The sequence below is a fragment of the Brassica napus genome, chromosome A3 (genome assembly GCF_020379485.1).
Source record: "Brassica napus cultivar Da-Ae chromosome A3, Da-Ae, whole genome shotgun sequence".
Classification (NCBI taxonomy): domain Eukaryota; kingdom Viridiplantae; phylum Streptophyta; class Magnoliopsida; order Brassicales; family Brassicaceae; genus Brassica; species Brassica napus.
Genome location: NC_063436.1, coordinates 13,123,827 through 13,143,568, shown reverse-complemented (window position 1 = coordinate 13,143,568; position 19,742 = coordinate 13,123,827). Strand labels below are relative to the sequence as shown.

Here is a 19,742-nt window from a genome sequence, read left to right as displayed (position 1 = left end):
GATTTTGGAAAACTAAAATGTTTTTTTCAAAAATTAGTTTTCACCTATATGTGTTTATTTCTGTGTATAGTAAACACTTTTCAAGTTTGATTTGGTTTTATGAAGTGTTTAATTAGATAATTAAGTTTAGGGGTTATGTTTAGGGTGTGGACGACTTATATTTCAGTCGTCTGTTGAATAATTCCCGCTAAAAATATTTAATTTCCCGCTAAAAATATTACTCTTTTGGACGACTTACATGTAAGTCGTCTGTTTTAATTTCTTCACCAGACGACTGAAATATAAGTCGTCCAGGAAGTCGTCTGAGTCAAAAATATTAAATCTAATTGGATTTTTTGTCTCCCTATATAAAGAAAAATTTACACATTCTCTCTCCTCCTCTCAAATGGCTGCAACAAAAATGTAATGTTCATCATTCTAAAACTCTCCAACCTCTCTCTAATCTCTTTGACTTGAAAACACCAAACTTTATATGAATTTTTCAGTTTTGTCTCATGTATTTCTTACTAATCTATCTCTTTTGCAGGTTTTTAATCAAATGGTACTCATCTTCCACTAATTTAGAGGTAGATCTATTAATTTTAGATATGTATTTTTGTGTGTTCTATAAATGTAGATTTATCTAATCTTCCACTCATTTTCTCTATTTTTAAGTCATTTGAACGGTTTTGAATATGCAGGTTTTTCAGATCTGGATTTGATGTGCAGGTTTTTCAGATCTGGAAGACTTCTGGGACGACTTACCTGTTAGTCGTCTGGAAGTCGTCTGGACTTCTTGGAAGTCTTCTGACAAAGTCGTCTGGACTTCCAGGAAGTCGTCTGGACTTCCAGGAAGTCGTCTGGACTTCCAGGAAGTCGTCTGGACTTCCAGGAAGTCGTCTGGACTTCTAGGAAGTCGTCTGGATTTTTCTGAGCGTTTTGGTAAGTTCTTATGTCTGATTTTTCTTCATTTGGTAACTTCTTGTTGTATAAAGTTCTTACTTTTTTCCCAAACTAAAACTCTCCAAACCCACTCTAATCTCTTTGACTTGAAAACACCAAACTTTATATGAATTTTTCAATTTTGTCTCATGTCTTTGTTACTAATCTATTTTTTTTTTTTGCAGGTTTTTAATTATTTGGTACTCATCTTCCACTAATTTAAAGGTAGATCTATTATTTTTAGATATGTATTTTTGTGTGTTCTGTAAAGGTAGATTTATCTAATCTTCCACTCATTTTTTCTGTTTTTAAGCCATTTGAACGTTTTTGAATATGCAGGTTTTTCAGATCTGGATTTAATATGCAAGTTTTTCAGATCTGGAAGACTTCTGGGACGACTTACTTGTTAGTCGTCTGGAAGTCGTCTGGAAGTCGTCTGGACTTCCTAAAAGTCGTCTGGACTTCCTGTAAAGTCGTCTGGAAGTCGTCTGAACTTCCTAAAAGTCTTCTGGCAAAGTCGTCTGAACTTCCTGAAAGTCGTCTGGACTTCTTAGAAGTCGTCTGGACTTCTTAAAAGTTGTCTGGTCTTGTCTACTCAAGTGGAATCCAAGCTTGTCTTTGTAGATGAATGATCTATAATAGTTTTGTTTGTGGTCTGTTTTATGAATTGCATGTATACTCTTTTAGTTGTGAATTTTTTGTAAAATCAGTAATAATGTTTTCCAAGATGTATTAAATGTGCTAACAATGTGTTTACACATTTACAAATCAATGAAATAATTGACTTCAGTAGCCTTTTTCTTATCTTTGGATCTCTCATATGCAATAATAAACTCCAATGGCCTTTTTCTCATCTTAATAAACAAGAATGTTGGTAAGAGATGGAAACAAACAATAGTAACTAGTCAAAGCATATCATATTTTTTATAAGTTTGCATTGAAAAACTTAGTCAAATTTAGTAAAACTAAGGGAGAGAACATATTTTGTAAATATGAGTTTTACATATCTTGAAGTTACTTATCACTCTTAAAAATACAAGTTATTCAAAAACTAACGTAGAAGACTTAAAAACTAGTGGAGAAGACGCGGACGACTTCAATATAAGTTGTCTAGACGACTAAACTATATGTCGTCTGGTCAACGCAGAGGTTATTTTTGCAATTGACTTTGAAATCTGTTATTTCGGACGACTGAAAGTTAAGTCGTCTACTATTGTTTGGTTAAAAAAAACTCCAAAAAAGCTAGACGACTTACATTTCAGTCGTCAGAGGTTAGTTTTGCATTTGACTGGATTATTTCAGAAGTTTGACTTTTTGGACGACTTACATTTCAGTCGTCTAGTGAAAATTAAAATAATAATATTTTTTTAAAAGTAGACGACTTACAGTTAAGTCGTCATAGGTTAGTTTTGCAATTGAAAAAAAAAACTTCAAGATTTAATTATATACAGACGACTTATAATTCAGTCGTCCACGAGACGACTGAAATGTAAGTCGTCCAGGATTTACGAGGTTTGACCAGAATCTCGGAAAAAAGTCCTGGACGACTTACAATTAAGTCGTCTGGTGGACGACTGAATTATAAGTCGTCTGTGTATAATTAAATCTTGAAGTTTTTTTTTTCAATTGCAAAACTAACCTATGACTACTTAATTGTAAGTCGTTTACTTTAAAAAAAATATTATTATTTTAATTTTCGCCAGACGACTGAAATGTAAGTCGTCTGGGGAAGTCAAACTTCTGAAATTATCCAGTCAAATACAAAACTAACCTATGACGACTGAAATGTAAGTCGTCTAGGTTCTTTGGAATTTTTTTTGAAACCAAACAATAGTAGACGACTTAACTTTCAGTCGTCTCAGGTTACAGATTTCAAAGTCAATTGCAAAAATAACCTCTGCGTTGACCAGACGACTTCCAGGTAAGTCGTCTACAGCCAGACGACTGAAAGGTAAGTCGTCTACAGCCAGACGACTTACTTGGAAGTCGTCTGACGAACAGATCTGGAAAAAAACTCGATGTCATACCTTAAATTGGTGAGATAAGTTCCTTAGCATACATAAGGCTTCTCCAAGCACACAGAATCACAAACGGAAGTCACCCACCCATAATCGTTAGTTTCTATGACTCTATGAACCATAAAAATTTTAGAATCAAAATCTTGGGTTTTTTTAGCTCATTGTGGAGAGAAAGTGAGAGATATGTTGTGTTTAGTTCACAAGAATGGAAAAAAAAGAAGGGTAAATCGATTTTGGGAGCATTAAGAGCTTCAAATTGGTTGTTCATAGTGGTTGTGGTATTGATAACAATGGCAATCTTGTAATTACTTGAAGATGACGAGGGTGAGAGAGTAAAAATGTCATTTTCGAAAAAAAAAAAAAAAATTGATGGCATTTTCGTAAATTATATGAACTTGTGGGGTGAATAGGGCAAAACCAATTTTCAAAAAAAAAGGAGGTTAGTTTTGTGTTTGACTTTAAGTTATAGGTCAATTTTGCAAAAATCCCTTTTTTTTAACTTTTCAAAATCCTTGTGATAAAAATACTAGAAAACAAAATAATTATTCTTACCAAATATCTATTGCACCTTAAATCCAAATTATATGTTCAAAACTATAATTCCTTACATTTATATACTTTTATATTTTTGAATAATTATTTTTAAAAATATTATGTTTTTAAAAATATTTTACTTTTACATTACATTTACAATCTTAATAATTTTAAAATATTTTTATATAGTTTCAAAAAACATTTTCGAATTTCAAAAAGAAAATTTGAGAAAAAATATTTTTTTTGTAAAATAGAAAAATTGTAAAATTTATAAAAATGTTTGAATTTGGAATCATATAATCCGAAATTATATAAAAAAACTTTTTTTTTTATTTTTTTTATTACTTATACATCTATACATCAAGGGGTAAAATAATCTTTTACCTTTTTAATGAAATTTCTTTTGGGCATTTTCTTTTTTAATGCTCTTTTTATGACAAAATCTTTAAAATGGCTATTTAAGAAAATTGTTCAATTTTCTATGTATCAGTACTATTTTCTTTTTTAATTTGAAAGCAAAAAATAAATAATCATACTATATGATTTAGAAAATAAATAGATTATATATTTATTTTAGAAAAAATGATAGAAAATAGGTAATACAAATTCATGAAAATCTATATCAATTTAAAAAATTTATGATCAAATTTCATAAGTCAATATATATAAATTTTCACAATCCACATAACTTTTTAAATTCTATCAACTCTCAAAATTCATAAACTCTACACAAATTCATCTTTCAATAACCCCCTCAAAGTTATTTTGATTCTTATCGCATATTCATTAAAAACATCTCATTAGCGAAAAACATTTACAAAATACCTTAACTCTGTGACTTTTTTTTGACTAACCTTAAGTGTGTGACATTACAAAATACATTAGTATATCTATTTTCCATTTTATAATCAAGAGAATCCTAACATTTTTGCAGTTGAAAAAATGAGATTTCATTTAATATACATTGTTACATATAATTGTATTATAATGATTAATACAGGAATAACAAACTTGTGAAATATGGTCACTGTGACTTTATAAATCAATAATACGAATCATTACAGTCTTTATACACTTTATGAAGGGAAATTGCCACAAATACCACATTCATAGTACTACTTTTAATGTTTACACTAACCACTTTTACCCTCACTTTTAATGAAAGGTAAAATACAATTATACTCTTAGGGTTAACTAATCTAGACTTAGAGTTTAGAGTTGAGGGGTGGGGTAGGGTTTTTGGAATGTGAAATTTATAATTCTAATAAATATATAAATACTAAAAAAATATATAATTTTTTTTTTAAAAATAGTTTCAAACATAATTTTTGTTTTTCAAAAAGAAATTTGAAAAAAAAGATAAAAAAAAATTCGAAAAAAAATTCAAAATTTTTTTTTTATAAAAAAGTTCAAATTTGAAAAAGTATAATTCGAAAACATAAATTTATTTTTTTATATTTTTATATTTTTTTCTTTTTTATATTTTTTACATTTTTTTATTATTATTATTTTTTTATTTATTTTTATTTTTACTTTTATTTAAATAATGATTTATTATATATATAAATAACAAGGGCATAAAAAATTTTTGCCACTTAATGAAGAATGTATTTTTGAAAATGTCTCATTAGTGGTGGTAAAAATGAAAAGTGGTACCAAGAAAGTGGTAAATATGTAATTTCCCCCTTTATGAACTGTATAAAAGCACATAAAAAGATTGATGATCAACACGTTAAATTAATATATTATATAAATGAATTGATAATCGATATAGCATTATAGACAAATATTTTGATATTTTGATATTACAATCGTGTAATTACATAAGTTAACAATAATAAATTCTAAAGAATCTTGCATATTTTTACAATTTTGTTTTGTGAAATCAGCAGATAAATACATCACTCAGAATAATTTTGATATTTTAACAATTTTATATAAAAGAAAATTTGCAAAAACAATTACCTAAAATATTGTAAGAATATCATGTGAAAAAAAAATCAAAACAATATTCTTCAGATAAATAATTTTGATATTTTACGAATTCTAAAAATGCCTAAGATATCATGTTGGATATATGAATCACAACTGAGTGTATTCATATTTATCCTCAAAATATTAAAAGATACTCTAATTTATTATACTATAGTATTTTTATAAAGTATTGACAACAAATGAATAATATATATTAAACAACTTTAAAGTACTGTATATAATTGGAAATAAATTCGTTAACATGTATATTGTCAAGATACTCTTTTGATGCTATAATTGTTTAATAAAATGAATTTCAAATATATAAAATTGTGTAAATTTACCTATTCTAAAAATATATTTCACAAAATATTACAATGTAACAAATACATACCAACCTTTTGAAATATAATTATTTTCAAATACTCTTAAAATATTTAAAAGCCATAATACTGATCAAATTATATTGACAATTATAGAAATAAAATATTATAATTTATTTTAAATTAATGATTTCACTTTATATCACGGGTTAGAAACCTAACAACACTTTGAATAGATTTTTGAAATTTGTATTTCAAAATATTATAATGCTCAAATGTAAATATATATGACATGTCAGAATAAAAATTTGCGTTTTATAGATTTTAAATAGAAAAGATTAACATTTGCAAATACAGTAGAACTCAAAAGTGTTATTTAATCAACTATTTTCTCTAAATTTTAAATATATAAATTAAAAAAATGCCCATAATGCATGTCAGAATTCTCCTTAGGATTTAATAATTTATTCAACTAAAAGCAAAAAAAAAAGTTAATAATATTACACAAATTTTAAATATAAATTATGTACACATAAATTATTTTTAAAAATATGTTTTATTAAATAATTTTTGTACACATAAATATCATCTTGTGTTTTGAGAGTTCGTTTCATAATACTTTAAACTTTTATCTACATAAATATCATATATATTTTTATAATTGAAATGTGATAATGTGTTTTAACCCGTTTCATAATACTTTAAACTTTTTGTATGCTTAGCGGAATAACCTGTAAAAATGCAAGTGTAAGCACATAAACCGTAACTCACTCCCTTTTATAATCAAATAATATACATATTTACTAATTTTAAGTATTTTATTAAATAAAATATCATATAAGCTTAACTAAAACTAGAGAATATAAAACTGAATTTATTTTTATGGGCATTTTTGATGATTTTATTTTCATTTTTATGGTCAATAACGAGTGGACATCTTTTATTAAGAAGTTTTGGGTTCTAGGAGAAGATAAGCATCAACTCTCACCTGATCTACGTATGATATTTGAATTTTTTTTCAGATTGGTTTTGCGTAGAAATCTTCTTTTCGATGCATAGGTTAATATTGCAATTTACTATTTGTAAAGTATTCCATAAAAGACTTCTATGGAAGTCTGTTAACTTTCTTTACAACAAACAATCGAGTATACTTCTCGAGAAATCTCTGAAAAAGCAACTATAGTTTTGTAATTGACCAAAATTTTGAAAAAATGATTTTTTCATAGAAGATTTTTGGAGAAGTTTTCTCTGAGTAAAATTCTAGAGAAGTCTTCTGGAACAGTTATGCAATTGACACAAATAATATATTATTTAATTTTAAAATTATAATATATTATTTAATTTTAAAATTAATTAATTAGCAGACTTCCGTAGAAGTATTCTCATGAAGTGTGATCTAGTTTTATTCCGAGATTTTAGTTAAACCTTTGGTCTTCAAATAAGTTCTTCGGAAATCTTCTAAGAAGTCTTCTTATATAAAGATAAACATGATCAATTACAAAACTAACACATGTTGACTTTTTATGACACTTTAGAGACTTCATGTGGCCGTGAGAAGACTTCTATAAAAAAACTGCAAACTAACAGGATTATCAAAACCCAATAATTTACAAAAGGAGACTTCCTAAGACTGTAATTGAGCAGATTTCTTGAAAACTCTTCTTTTGAAAATTTGCAATTACAAAAATAACCTAAATATGAGACTTCTCAAACTTAAAATTTAAAATAAAATTTTAAGTTTTTGTTGTTAATTCATGTACATATATCAATGTTGGGGCTCTTGATTAAAACCTACAACTTAATTTTAAATATATTATCAATACTCATTTTATTAATGTTTTTAACTAATAAGTCTTCCAGTTTTCGTAAACTTGCATATTCTCCATATATAAAATTATTCTAAGATATTCTTGCTAATTTATGTGTATTCATGTTTTAATAAACTCGTGATGTCAGATGTTTAAACTTATGTATTAATATTTTTGGAATTTGAACTTATGTGATTTTAAGAGTATTATATGTTTGAACTTTATTATGTGTCAAGGGTAACTTTATTATAAATTTATGTGTAATAACTATAAGTTGCTATCATCATTATCATCCAAAATAAACAAAATTGATAAGAACAAACGTAAACCTCCCCTTTAAGTTGCACAACCATAGTGTTAATATATAAATGATTTACAGCGAATAAATAGTTTATAATCACAAGAACTTGAATGAATAAACAAAACAATAGACAAAGAGCTTTTAAGTAGATTGGAGACAAAGTGGATGTATTATTTACAACATTATATAAGCTATCAAAACAAGAGACTCTCTCTGCATGATTTCTCACTGTACATCCAATAGCTAAAAGTGAAACATGACTGGGAATACCATTGTCTAAAATATTCAAGAGCATCTCTTATAAAAGACTTCTTCGAAAATCCTGCCAATGCATTATAACTTAACATATCCAATAACTCATTGTCAACATCTCCAATAACTCGTTGTTGTTGTGGCTGTTATTATCGTTGGAGGAACTGAGTCTGCTTTTCAAGCCTATCGCAGCAAATACTTGACCATTACCATCTCGGTTGCCAATCTTTTCGCCCATGATGGTTGGACTCTACTTCTATTCTTTCATGTATGTTTTGATGGCTCCTGGTTCTGCATCTGAAACATGCGAGAGAGAAATAAAGAATATAACTGCAGTTCTTACTTAGACTAAACTTCAATGTACAAAACGAAGGTAACAAAAATGGTCCTCAGTAGCGGCACCAAATTGATATAATATGTATACACACACCAATTGACCTAATGTGCACACTACCACAATCGATTGGTATGCTGATGTATCACTTTGGGATCAAATCCACTGAGACTAACGATTACACTACAGTTCTATCAAATGTATTAGAGCTATAAGACATAGAAGTTTGGTTGTTGTTTTATGTAAAGAATGTAACTAAATCACAGGAAGAAAATGATGTGTAAAACAATTAAACAAAGTGCTAGCTTAAGGACAAGTCGCATGGAAACAATAATCATGACTAGTAAATTATTCAGGAAACAATGAGAAATAAGTTTAGAGATAAAAAAAACAAATCAACCCGCCCTTAATTGTGGTACCAATTACTTTATCAAACAATCTTAATGTCTAAACTGTCCTTTGAATCAGAGATTGAAGACTAGCATTAAGAGTTGGTTTTATTCGCTCACGAGTTGCCATAACATCAACTGTTTTTGGCTACGGACACCTCACTCAGATATGTTCTTTCTAGAAAACCTATTACACTTCCGATGAATAGATTCAACCTAACTAAGCGATTAGTTTATTTTCATCATTAAGTTCAACAATAAGGGAAGACAACAATCAAATATATATATGTTTAGTTTGATGTTTAGTTTAAACCAAAGCAGTTGCTCCATGCTTGCATTGCCTACTCTGTTTACAGAACATTGTCTTATTCCAAACAGACCAATGGTTAGTAAAATGTGCACAACTTTTGATTTCACTGATAGATTGACCTAAAATCGGTAGCATTGGAAAGCTAACTCATTTCTCTATTTTGTGGCTAAATTTCTTCTCAATCAATTAATGGTAACCTTTTCATATATCTCCAAACTTCTGATGTTTCTGCATTTTAACATGCCTGTTTGCTCTGAAAATTACTTATTTCCTCTAAAGTGACCTAATCTCCATCTAAAGAATTCAAAGAGGACTAGAAGACTCAATAATAACTCAAAAACACTCTAGAAAACAATGTTAGAATGTGTGAAAAACATGACACATCATTTCCCTTCATGTCCAGCTTCATTATTCTGATTCAAGTTGAATCCTCTCTCTTGACCTCTTTAAATATGTTTTAAATCCTTCTTGAAATTGCAAGCTAGTTTACCGACACTATCATCTACCTTTTGAGTTACACGTCTTCAATGAGTATAATGTGTTGCAAGAAGAGCTTGTTTTATCTAGAAAGCAGATTAGTTAACGTTCATACGAAACTAATTAAACAAAGTAAAATGAAAAGGCAACCAGATCGATATTTTTAATTCGAGTCAATAACTGAAAAGAACATAGTCTCATGGCGTTTGAAAAGTACAGATTCTTAGGTTTTGGAAATTTTGAACGTGTCAATACAGCTCTCAGTTGCAAGTGCTCTGTCCCAAAACTTTTCATAATACTCAGCATACGTAAAGCTTCTGTAAATAGCTGGAGAATCTTCTTCTTCATTGATCAGCTCTTGTTGTGGGCCAACCACAGCATCAAAAGAAGGACAGTAGAAGGTCGGTATTGATATCCGCTCCTTGTCGCTGTTCACAACAGCTCTGTGTAGCACACTTTTGTATTTGTCATTGCTAATAACCTGAGAGGAGAAACAACCACATAAACTTAGCACAAAGAGAGTAAAGGAACATAAGAAATATTTCGATTAAGTACCTGCATTTGGTCACCCATGTTGACAATAAAAGTGTTGGGAATAGGATGAACAGCGATCCATTTACCATCTTTAAAGACCTGTAAACCAGAGACTTCGTCTTGAAGAAGGACAGTGATCAAGTTTGGATCTTTATGTCCGGGTAGTCCGAACGTTAGATCGGGTTGAGGACACGGAGGATAGTAGTTTAAGGCCATGTGTTGACCGTGTTTGCCTAATGTATTGCTCACACGGTCTTTCTCAAGGCCTAAGCTCTCTGAGATTGCCTCAAGGAGTATTAACACCAAGGCTCTAACGCTTGTAGCGTATTCGGCTGTGATTTCTCTGAATGAGACGGGATGTGAGGGCCATTCGTTGATAAAATCTTCGATGGGAAGGCAATGGAGTCGGAGGAAGTCTCTCCAGTTAGAGACTTTCTCTGAGCCGACGTTGAAACTTGTGGAGAGTCTCGTCGTCTTTTTTGTATCCGCAGAGTAATGCTTCACTCTTTCGCTCTCTGGTTGATGGAAAAACTCTCTGGCCACAGTCATCATTCTTTCGATTGTTTTTTCTGGTACTCCATGGTTCTTGATCTTGCAAAAAAGGTTAGAACACAATTTGTCTCGTATTACAACAAGAGAGACGATAGTGATAGTGTCATGCAATAAAAGAGAGAACAAACGTGTGTTGCGTTAAACCAGTGTAAATGCATGAGAAAATAAAGTCCAGAGAAATAGAGTAAATTCTAGTAAAAATGCGAGTGTTTTGCAAATTTGCAATCAAATGTTCATTGCAATATAGCAGAGTAAACTCGAGAGAAACACAGAGAGCATTGCAATAGAACAGTATATGAGTCAAACAGAGCAAATCTGGAACTAGGTTGAAAGTGAAATAATTGAGTTACCTGGAAGAAGCTATAAGATGAGCATGCATGAGCAAATTGGTGGATAATATTGGCTCGACTAGGTCCATAAAGTTCCTGGAGATCGATAAGAGGGATGGAATCGCCGGAAATGTCAACATCAGAAATATTTGGGCGGTCAGAGATTTGTCGGATATAGCTTGAAGGGACGCGATCCACGGAGGAGGCGATGTCGGACACGAGGAGCTTGGATGTTGTAGAAGTTTGCATGACTGGCGTAAGTGATTGCGTCAAGATGTGAAATCTGAATTGAGAGATAGAGATGTTTTCATATGTAATCCCACATGTGATATATATAGGAGAATCTAAAGGACATGCACCGCATGTTGTTTGACACGTCGCGGTTATATGTATTTATTTACTTTGGTGAGATGTTCAACATTTTCAAGTTAGAAACTATCTAATCTATTACTCCATACGTTTCATATTAAATATCGTTATTGAGAAAACTTTTTGTTACAAAATAAATATTATTTTAGCATTTCATTACATAATTTATTAATTTTATTTTTCAGTTTATTTTTCTATTGGTTAAAATATGACTAGTTGTATGGATAATAATATTTTTATATAGAAAATATGAAAAACTAAATGTTTTTTTAATCTGTGTGCATAAATCTAAAGTGATATTTAATATGAAACCGAAAAAGTAAAAAGAGGATACCAATTTAAATTATTATTTAGTTTTGCAAATTATTTACACTAAAATGCCACTAAAATTATAAATAATCATTTCCTAAATTAATGTTGTCTTTTTCCGATTAATAAATACATTTTCCTAATTTTAGTTTAACCAAAAAAAGCAACAATAAAAAAAATCGGTAATATTATGGCATCAATTAACTATAACCTCCAGTTTTCTTTTAATATAACCTATAAAAAATATACGTGTTCTTCTTCACCTATAGCTAATCCACCTGTATAGCAAGCAATGGAGAATTACCATTAGTTTTTCTTTTACAAATATAGATAGATAAATATGACAAATTAAAAAGTGAAAGTAGAGGTTTAGGTTTTTATTTTTATTTTTATTTAACTAAAATTCAAACCAATTATTGAATTCTATATTTCATAAGTTTGTATTAATTTCATTACTATTGCCAAAAATCAATTTACTACCTTTTATAAACAAACAAAATGATTTGTTTTGTTTTTTTTGTTATTATTAGCCCCAAAACAAGAAAAAAAATTATGTAATTTTTAAATTGTTATCCTTCATCATATATGTTATATTACAAAACTATGTAATAAGAATATAACATTTAGTACAAACACAAATAAATTACTAAAAATAAATATCAGCAAGGCCTAGTTACGTTTTATTTACGGAGAGGAGTGACTGTTTACGACACAGAAGATTTCAACAAATCAAAAAGAGAATGATATCAAAAACTAAAGGAAAAGAAAAACTAGTCAAAAACAAGAGCAAAATTAATATAGAAAATGTATCATCCAATTCCAGTGTATACTTTTTTCAGTTACAAAAAAAAAAAAAAGTATTATACTGTATTACTAAAAGTCAAATCCACAGGACCACATATAAGAGTTTAACTAGTAAAAAAAAAGGATATCTATGAAATTGAAAATACCTTTATAAAAAACGAAGGATATCTAAAAAGTAAAGAAGAACTAGTCGAGAAAAAGAAGAGAAAATCAATTAATATAGCTAGGACATACTTGTTTTCGGTCCGTTTCTCAATTCGGTTCTCGGTTTGATTCTCGGTTTGATTCTTGGCTTGGTTTTTGGCTTGATTTTCGGCTCGGCTCTTTTTCAGTTTTTTCGGTTCTAGAAGTTAAGGATCCGTTCGGGTATTTAGAAAGTTTGGTTCGGTTATATCCGAAGGAATTTCGGATCTCATTCGGTCTGGTTTTTTGGTTAATTCAAGTTAAAAGTCAAAGAATCAAACTTTTTTTGGAGATTTTCAATAAAAATTTGGATAATTCAGGTAATTTAATTTTTTTTTGCGTATTTTACTTAGAGATAGTATTTTAAAATTAGTGATTATTTTAAATCTAAATATAGTAAATATTTATAAATATATAAATTATATTATAGATATTCGGATATCCATTCGGTTTTCGGTTCGGTTCTGGATCCACTAAGATAATTGATTGATAGGATCAAAACTCAAATCGAACCGAAAAAGTTCGGTTCTGTTATTTGGATTCGAATAAATGTGCTCACCCTTAAATATGGCAAATGGAACATTTGTCTTTTTGAGAATTTTTTTTTAAAGTCTAGTTCATGTTAATTATATTTTTCTTATACGAATTTATCTATATAATTATATTAGTTACTAAAATGTTAATGAATATGATATGAACGGAAGAAAAAAAAACCAGGAAACACACAAAATATACTGATGTGACGGATATCATTACTAATCGAATGGGTCTAATTGAATTAGGGCTTTGACGGTGCAATGGTGTAGCCGTGTGGGCTAGCTAACATGTAGTTAACTTACATGTGACAAAGAGTAATAAACGTGTCAGTTTATAAACAGTTTCGGAAGTTGTCAAATATTTATGGTATGCAAAATGAGATGACGTTAGCAGCCTGACGTTAAGCGATATGACGTGCGTTTAGCAAGTTGACCCCATCTTGATCTTGTACGTTTTTCGTATATTTGATTTTAGCTGTGATTGGTTTAAAGTGGAGTAAAGTTGTAAAAACAGCTGGAACGTAAATTTTTTCTCACAGTAGAACCATCTTTTTATCAAAAAGTTTTTAATAATTAAATTCCTCAACTAAAGATAAATCATAAAAAAACTCTCAACTAAAAATTCTATAAAATAAACTTTCAGCTTTAATTCCATTAACATATGTTAACCTTCGTAAAAAGAACCGTGACGGATGTTGACATCGGTTAACGAAATTAATTTACAAATTAAAAAGCATGAGCAGATACTCTATCTCATTTACTGATTATTACACCAGAAAATTTGGTTATATTTCCTAAAATTCAAGGACAAATCCTTCCAGAGTATTGTATTATTGAAGAAGAGTTCTAGACGCAGAGTGAAAGAAAAAACGAAAATACACAAAAATTATAAAGTATAAATATAGTAAATTGGGAAACCGAAAATATGATATGTAAATCAAATTAAATCATTCAGATATGATTTTAATATAATATTTAATTTAATAAATTGAAATATTAGAAAACTGAATAATCAAATAAAAACCAGACAAAAATCTGAATTGAACACCCTTTGGCCTCTGGGAACTATGGCTTGGATTTTTAACTGAATCAATCCCACCGAACCAAAATTTCGGTTAGTTCGGTGAAAAGTTCACTTCGATTCGGCAGGTTTATAAATAATTTTGGTTTTTGTTTCGGTGACCGGCTAGTTTGGTTTTTCAAAAACTTTGATTAATTTTTGGTAAAATTTTTTAAAACCAAATTACCCGAAAACCGAATATAACTTTTTTACGGTTCAGTTTAACTAAATTTTAGTCGAACCAAACTACCCGAAATCAAAACTACGAGAACCCACATGCCTACTGGGAACTACATGATCCGAAGTACCAAAAACTGAATCGAAAAAGGTTACTTTAGGGGTTGGTTTGTTTTATCCGGTTGTCTCAGCGTGACAAAAGCAAATTATTTGCACTAACGTATTTAGCCACTGAAACGATTTATTCGATTCGACGAGACCTAGTAGACTCTAAAAACGGGCTTGAATGAGGCCCATTAGATAAAAATGGGCTAGTTATAGGGTAGGCCCACAAATACTAGACTTCGTATTTATTCGTCGCCACTGAAAAGGTGTTAAGGTTTTCGCTGCGCTATTCTAGAAGGGTTTGTTGGAAGAAGATAAGAAGAAGATGCCTGGCCCTGTTGTTGAAGAAGTTAAGATTGAGGAAGCCATCAAAGAGCAAATGAAGCTCGAGGTTCGTTCCCCTTCCCTTCCTCTCTCTTGTGTTTCTATTCTTGGTCATATGACGATTGTTTCATCTGTGTATGGAGCAGAAGGAAGATGATGTTGTCGTTGAGGATGTGAAAGACGGCGACGAAGACGTCGATGACGATGACAATGACGATGACAACGTCGATGGTATAATATATTTTCACGATTTGGTTCATTCTGTTGATGTGTTATTAAACAACGTTATGTATTATCGTTTGTGTGTGATTAATGATTATAGACTGTTAATACTATATAAAGTCTTGTGGTTATGTTGTTGTGACTTGTGTTGTATTTGAATTTTAAGGAGCTGGTGACAATGAGAGCTCTAAACAAAGCAGAAGCGAGAAGAAAAGCCGCAAAGCTATGCTGAAACTTGGAATGAAACCTGTCACTGATGTTAGCAGAGTGACTATCAAGAGATCAAAGAATGTAATAACGTTTTTTTTTTAATCAAACTCTTTCTTGAAAAACCAATGCTTGATTCTGTATGTTGATGCTTATCCCTTCAGGTTTTGTTTGTCATCTCGAAGCCGGATGTGTTCAAGAGTCCCAACTCTGAGACCTATGTCATCTTCGGTGAGGCCAAGATTGATGACATGAGCTCTCAGCTACAAGCTCAAGCTGCTCAGAGGTTCAAGATGCCGGACGTTGCTTCTATGATCCCCAACTCTGATGCTTCTGAAGCAGCCGCGGTTGCACAAGAGGAGGACGAAGATGATGACGTTGATGAGACTGGTGTTGAAGCCAAGGATGTTGAGCTCGTGATGACTCAGGCTGGTGTTTCGAAGGCCAAAGCCACTAAGGCTCTTAAAGCCAATGATGGAGATATTGTTTCCGCCATCATGGAACTCACTACTTAGGTTGTGTCGTAGAGACTCGCAGCTGTCCTCTTTTCATAAATTAAGCGTCTCATTTCTCGAACATTGTTTGTGTTTCGCCACTTTAAAGGCTATTTTCTCTTCTATAAACCATAAACAAACTTGATTCCAAATCTATAGCATGAGACATTCATTTCTAATGTTGTACTCAGTTTAGTACATATAATTGTAGAGTTATGTTTGTTTTGCGACAAAAATCAAAAATCATAAAAGCTTTAAAAGGAAAAAAAATTCATAAAATCAATTGAAAAACAGAATTCAGTTTCTGACTGAAGAGATCACATTATTTTTCACCGAACTCTTAAAACTTTTCACTCGATTATATTATATTTTTATTATATTTACCAATAATTTTTTTATAAGAAAATACATGTTATTGGTTATAAACTACATCAGTTTTGAAACATACCCAACAATATTGACACGACGCTCACCCATTTTTATTGGTTTTTTTTAAACATGGTCCAGTAATTATGTATGTTAAATAAGTCCATAATATTTTTCATACATTTATTTTATTTTGCCTTATATTATTAGAAGAAAGTAAATATGTGTAAAATATCTGATCCGAAGAACCGAACCGAAGTAGATTTGAATGTAATACTAAACACAAACTAAAACTGACTAAGTACTTAGATGGATCTAAAAGTTTAATATCCACATTACCATATCTGAATCTGATCCAAACTAAAATATTTTGGATACCAAAAATACCTAAATCACAATTATATACTTAATATGCTAATTATTTTAAATTTATATCAATAAGATATTTAAAAATATGAAAATATCTAAAAATTATCAACATAGTCAAAAGTCAATATCTAAAAATAACAGAAAATTTTCAAAATACTAAAAATATTTATATGTTTTCCATCCAAATATTTAAATAGAGCTAATTTTTATGTAAATTTAAATATTTAGTCTTACATTATTCAGTTTTTATGTTTTATTATATTTTACTTTTGAATTTTGAGGATTTAAGGATATTTGATGCTCTTCCGCGTGGTCTTCGGAGAGGTTATGTAGCTTGTTGTTGAACATGTTTAGTGACTCTACATTCGCAGTACAGACCTAATGGCAAATCCGATAGCTTTGTTACTTCTTTGGTTGTAGGATTCCAGTTGGACTGTCGATAGAGCCATTGCCTCAAACCGTCATTTCACACCACTGTTTATAGCTTCCAGTCCTCCTATGTGGAATATGCGTCTTACCAGCGTTATTGCAACTGGTCGTGCCTAATAGTCTGTTCCTTAGTACTAGGATGCTATGTTTTCAATGGAAATTTCATTATAGGAGTCTCCCATGTTATTGACATGTTTTGTTATCTATTTTTAGTAGTAGAATTAAGTGGTTTAAGAGACGATTCATTCCAAATCTTAGGATGAATATATTTTTATAGTGGTGAAAAATACAATGTCGTCTTGATTAAGTAGTATAGGATCCTTTTTCTAGGTGTTACTAGATCTTGACATTGTTCGTGGGATTAAAATCTTTATGATGTTATAATTTTGTTATCATGAATTGGTCAATAAAAGTTGATATTTGTAGAAACAACAAAAAGAAGTAAGAATACTGAAATGCATGCGAATACGGAAAAGGGATGAACAGCTGAGTAATTGAATTTGGAATCTCTTTTTGCTAGTGAAACTGGATTAAATAGTGGATGAATGTGATGTAAGGTGACGAGGGGTCTCAATTCTCACGCCCATATTGGATGGCCGAGAAAATAGATAAAGTCAACACATCATTATGTTTTACGTGACTTTTATGTTTTTGACCTTTTGGTATGGGAAACTTGTCTCTTGGTTGTTTTCATTTTATTTTCATTTTCTTAATAATTTGATGGACGCAACCAAATATAGAGTAATTACCATTTACAGTACCATTCAATAAGAAAATATTTTATCTAATTTTCACCATTTATTAAATCCTTTCTCAAAACTAAATTCACCATTTATAAAACTTTTAATAATTTGTTACTTTTTTTTTAACGCTTGGTATTCAATCAAAGATATTCTTACAAGTCTAGACCAAACTGGCCAACAATTAAAACTCAACGAAAAAAATACCAGTAGGCATCTATAGATTAACTAATCCCATACAAATGTGGGTAAGAAGTAAATTCAAAAACCCAAAAAGGACATGAGATTGTGAGAGTGAGAGAGATGGAGTATGACTCTGAACAAAATAGATGCTTTTAAACCTCTCTCACTGTGATGAGAGTCCAACTCTCCTAAGATAGACAATTCTCATCACAAAGAACCCATGGCTTCACAATCCAGCAAGTTAAAGACCTATTAATCTTCATAAAACTTTTGAATGCGGCAAAGTCGGACAACACATAATACGACCCACCTAGATAGAAACCACCATGAAACAAGTAGCAAGGCCTAACCACTCTGAAATGAATGGATAGCAAAATCACCAGCGAACTACAACCAGTTTGTTACTTTACAATTTGCACAATGGATGCTATTTTTTTATCAATGCATACCTTATGCTAGGCATGTGACTTATTATCCGGGATCCGGATTCGATCGGAGATCCGCTCTGAATCTACTCTGAAAATAAGATATTCGGGGTGTCTGAATCTGAATCCAGATAATAAAATCTTGGATCCGTCAAAACCGAATTTGGATCCGTATTTTTATATATTATTTTTTTTTAATTTTATAAATATTTATATTTGATATATTAATATTAATATTTATAGATAAATTAGTCATATAATATAATATTTAAATTTTTATAATATTATTCACATATATATATATATATTGTATAAATATTTAATTTATATATTATTTTTAGAATCTTCGTATTTTAAATTTTTTTTTTTTTTTTTTACAGATCCAGATCTGGATCCGAATACCTGTAAATAATATAATACATAGACGGATATCCAAAATCTGGATATTCAGAAGCCATGAATCTGAATTCGGATATTAAAATTAATCAATGTATAAAATATACTATATAAATACGTTCAAAAATAAGTCCTAAAACAATTTCAGAACTACACTAAGGAAAGCTAATAATACTCCCATTCAGATTTTGAGCGAGTAATTTATCCTTTAGAAGCTTTGGAATTTAGTATGTATTCTATAATTAGAAAAGCTAAGGTAGTAAGGTAGTAAGGTGATTATATCCATTAATTTTTAATAAATAGTGATTTCGTGTTTTAAAGGGTGAGATACTGGAAACTACCAACAATAGATCTATATGTTGAAGCATTGTTTAATGGAGTTCCACTAGATAGTGTGGGTTTCGGTGTTGATGGAAGCGGTTTTGTCATTGGCTTAGCATCACTCGTGTTTTGGCAATGAGATCGACAATGTATTTCTTCAGCATCAAGTGTAGGCCAGAGATGGTTCGTGTTGCTTCAGTTCCAAGAACATAGTGTAAGTATGTCGCCTCTTTGATGGAGAATTTTTCTGTAAGAGAATTGAGAATGTATTGTACCATGTTTGGGTTACCGCCAATGACAAGGATATCGTCGACGTAAACCAGTACATATGTGTTTCTGTTGCTCATCGTAAAGAATGGAGGTTTCAGCTAGAGAATTGGTATTCCACTGTTGAGGATGTGTTATCAAAGATATATGTACCAAGTGCAAAGACTAAAATCATGCTAGCCTCTTGTGGCGAGACACATTTGCAAGCTTCTTTCGTAGTATATTTTTTTATAGTTCGAATCCCAGAGCAATCAATTTTGTACTTTTTTGTTAATGGCTTTGGTCATTGATTCTGGTGTACGTTGTTTGAAGTGCAATTAATAATTTACATTTTTGGGTTTATTGCTGGACTTAACAGTGTTGCACTCGTAAACGAGTGAATTGTCGTAGGTGTTAATAG

At 30.3% G+C, this 19,742-nt stretch overlaps 2 protein-coding genes across 2 annotated transcripts; one reads left to right on the top strand and one right to left on the bottom strand.

The window, feature by feature from the left end:
- Positions 1-9,779: 9,779 nt before the first annotated feature.
- Positions 9,780-11,375, bottom strand: LOC106438818 (protein DMR6-LIKE OXYGENASE 2-like). The gene is made up of 3 exons (XM_013880104.3): positions 11,078-11,375; positions 10,197-10,766; positions 9,780-10,122 (listed from the first exon to the last, which is right to left on the bottom strand). Exons 1-3 carry the CDS (start codon positions 11,303-11,305, stop codon positions 9,865-9,867), a joined length of 1,056 nt encoding a protein of 351 aa, XP_013735558.2. The 5' UTR covers positions 11,306-11,375; the 3' UTR covers positions 9,780-9,864.
- A 3,449-nt stretch (positions 11,376-14,824) lies between these two features.
- LOC106438820 (nascent polypeptide-associated complex subunit alpha-like protein 4) lies at positions 14,825-16,025 on the top strand. The gene is made up of 4 exons (XM_013880106.3): positions 14,825-14,990; positions 15,070-15,154; positions 15,312-15,436; positions 15,517-16,025. Exons 1-4 carry the CDS (start codon positions 14,925-14,927, stop codon positions 15,865-15,867), a joined length of 627 nt encoding a protein of 208 aa, XP_013735560.2. The 5' UTR covers positions 14,825-14,924; the 3' UTR covers positions 15,868-16,025.
- Positions 16,026-19,742: the final 3,717 nt, after the last annotated feature.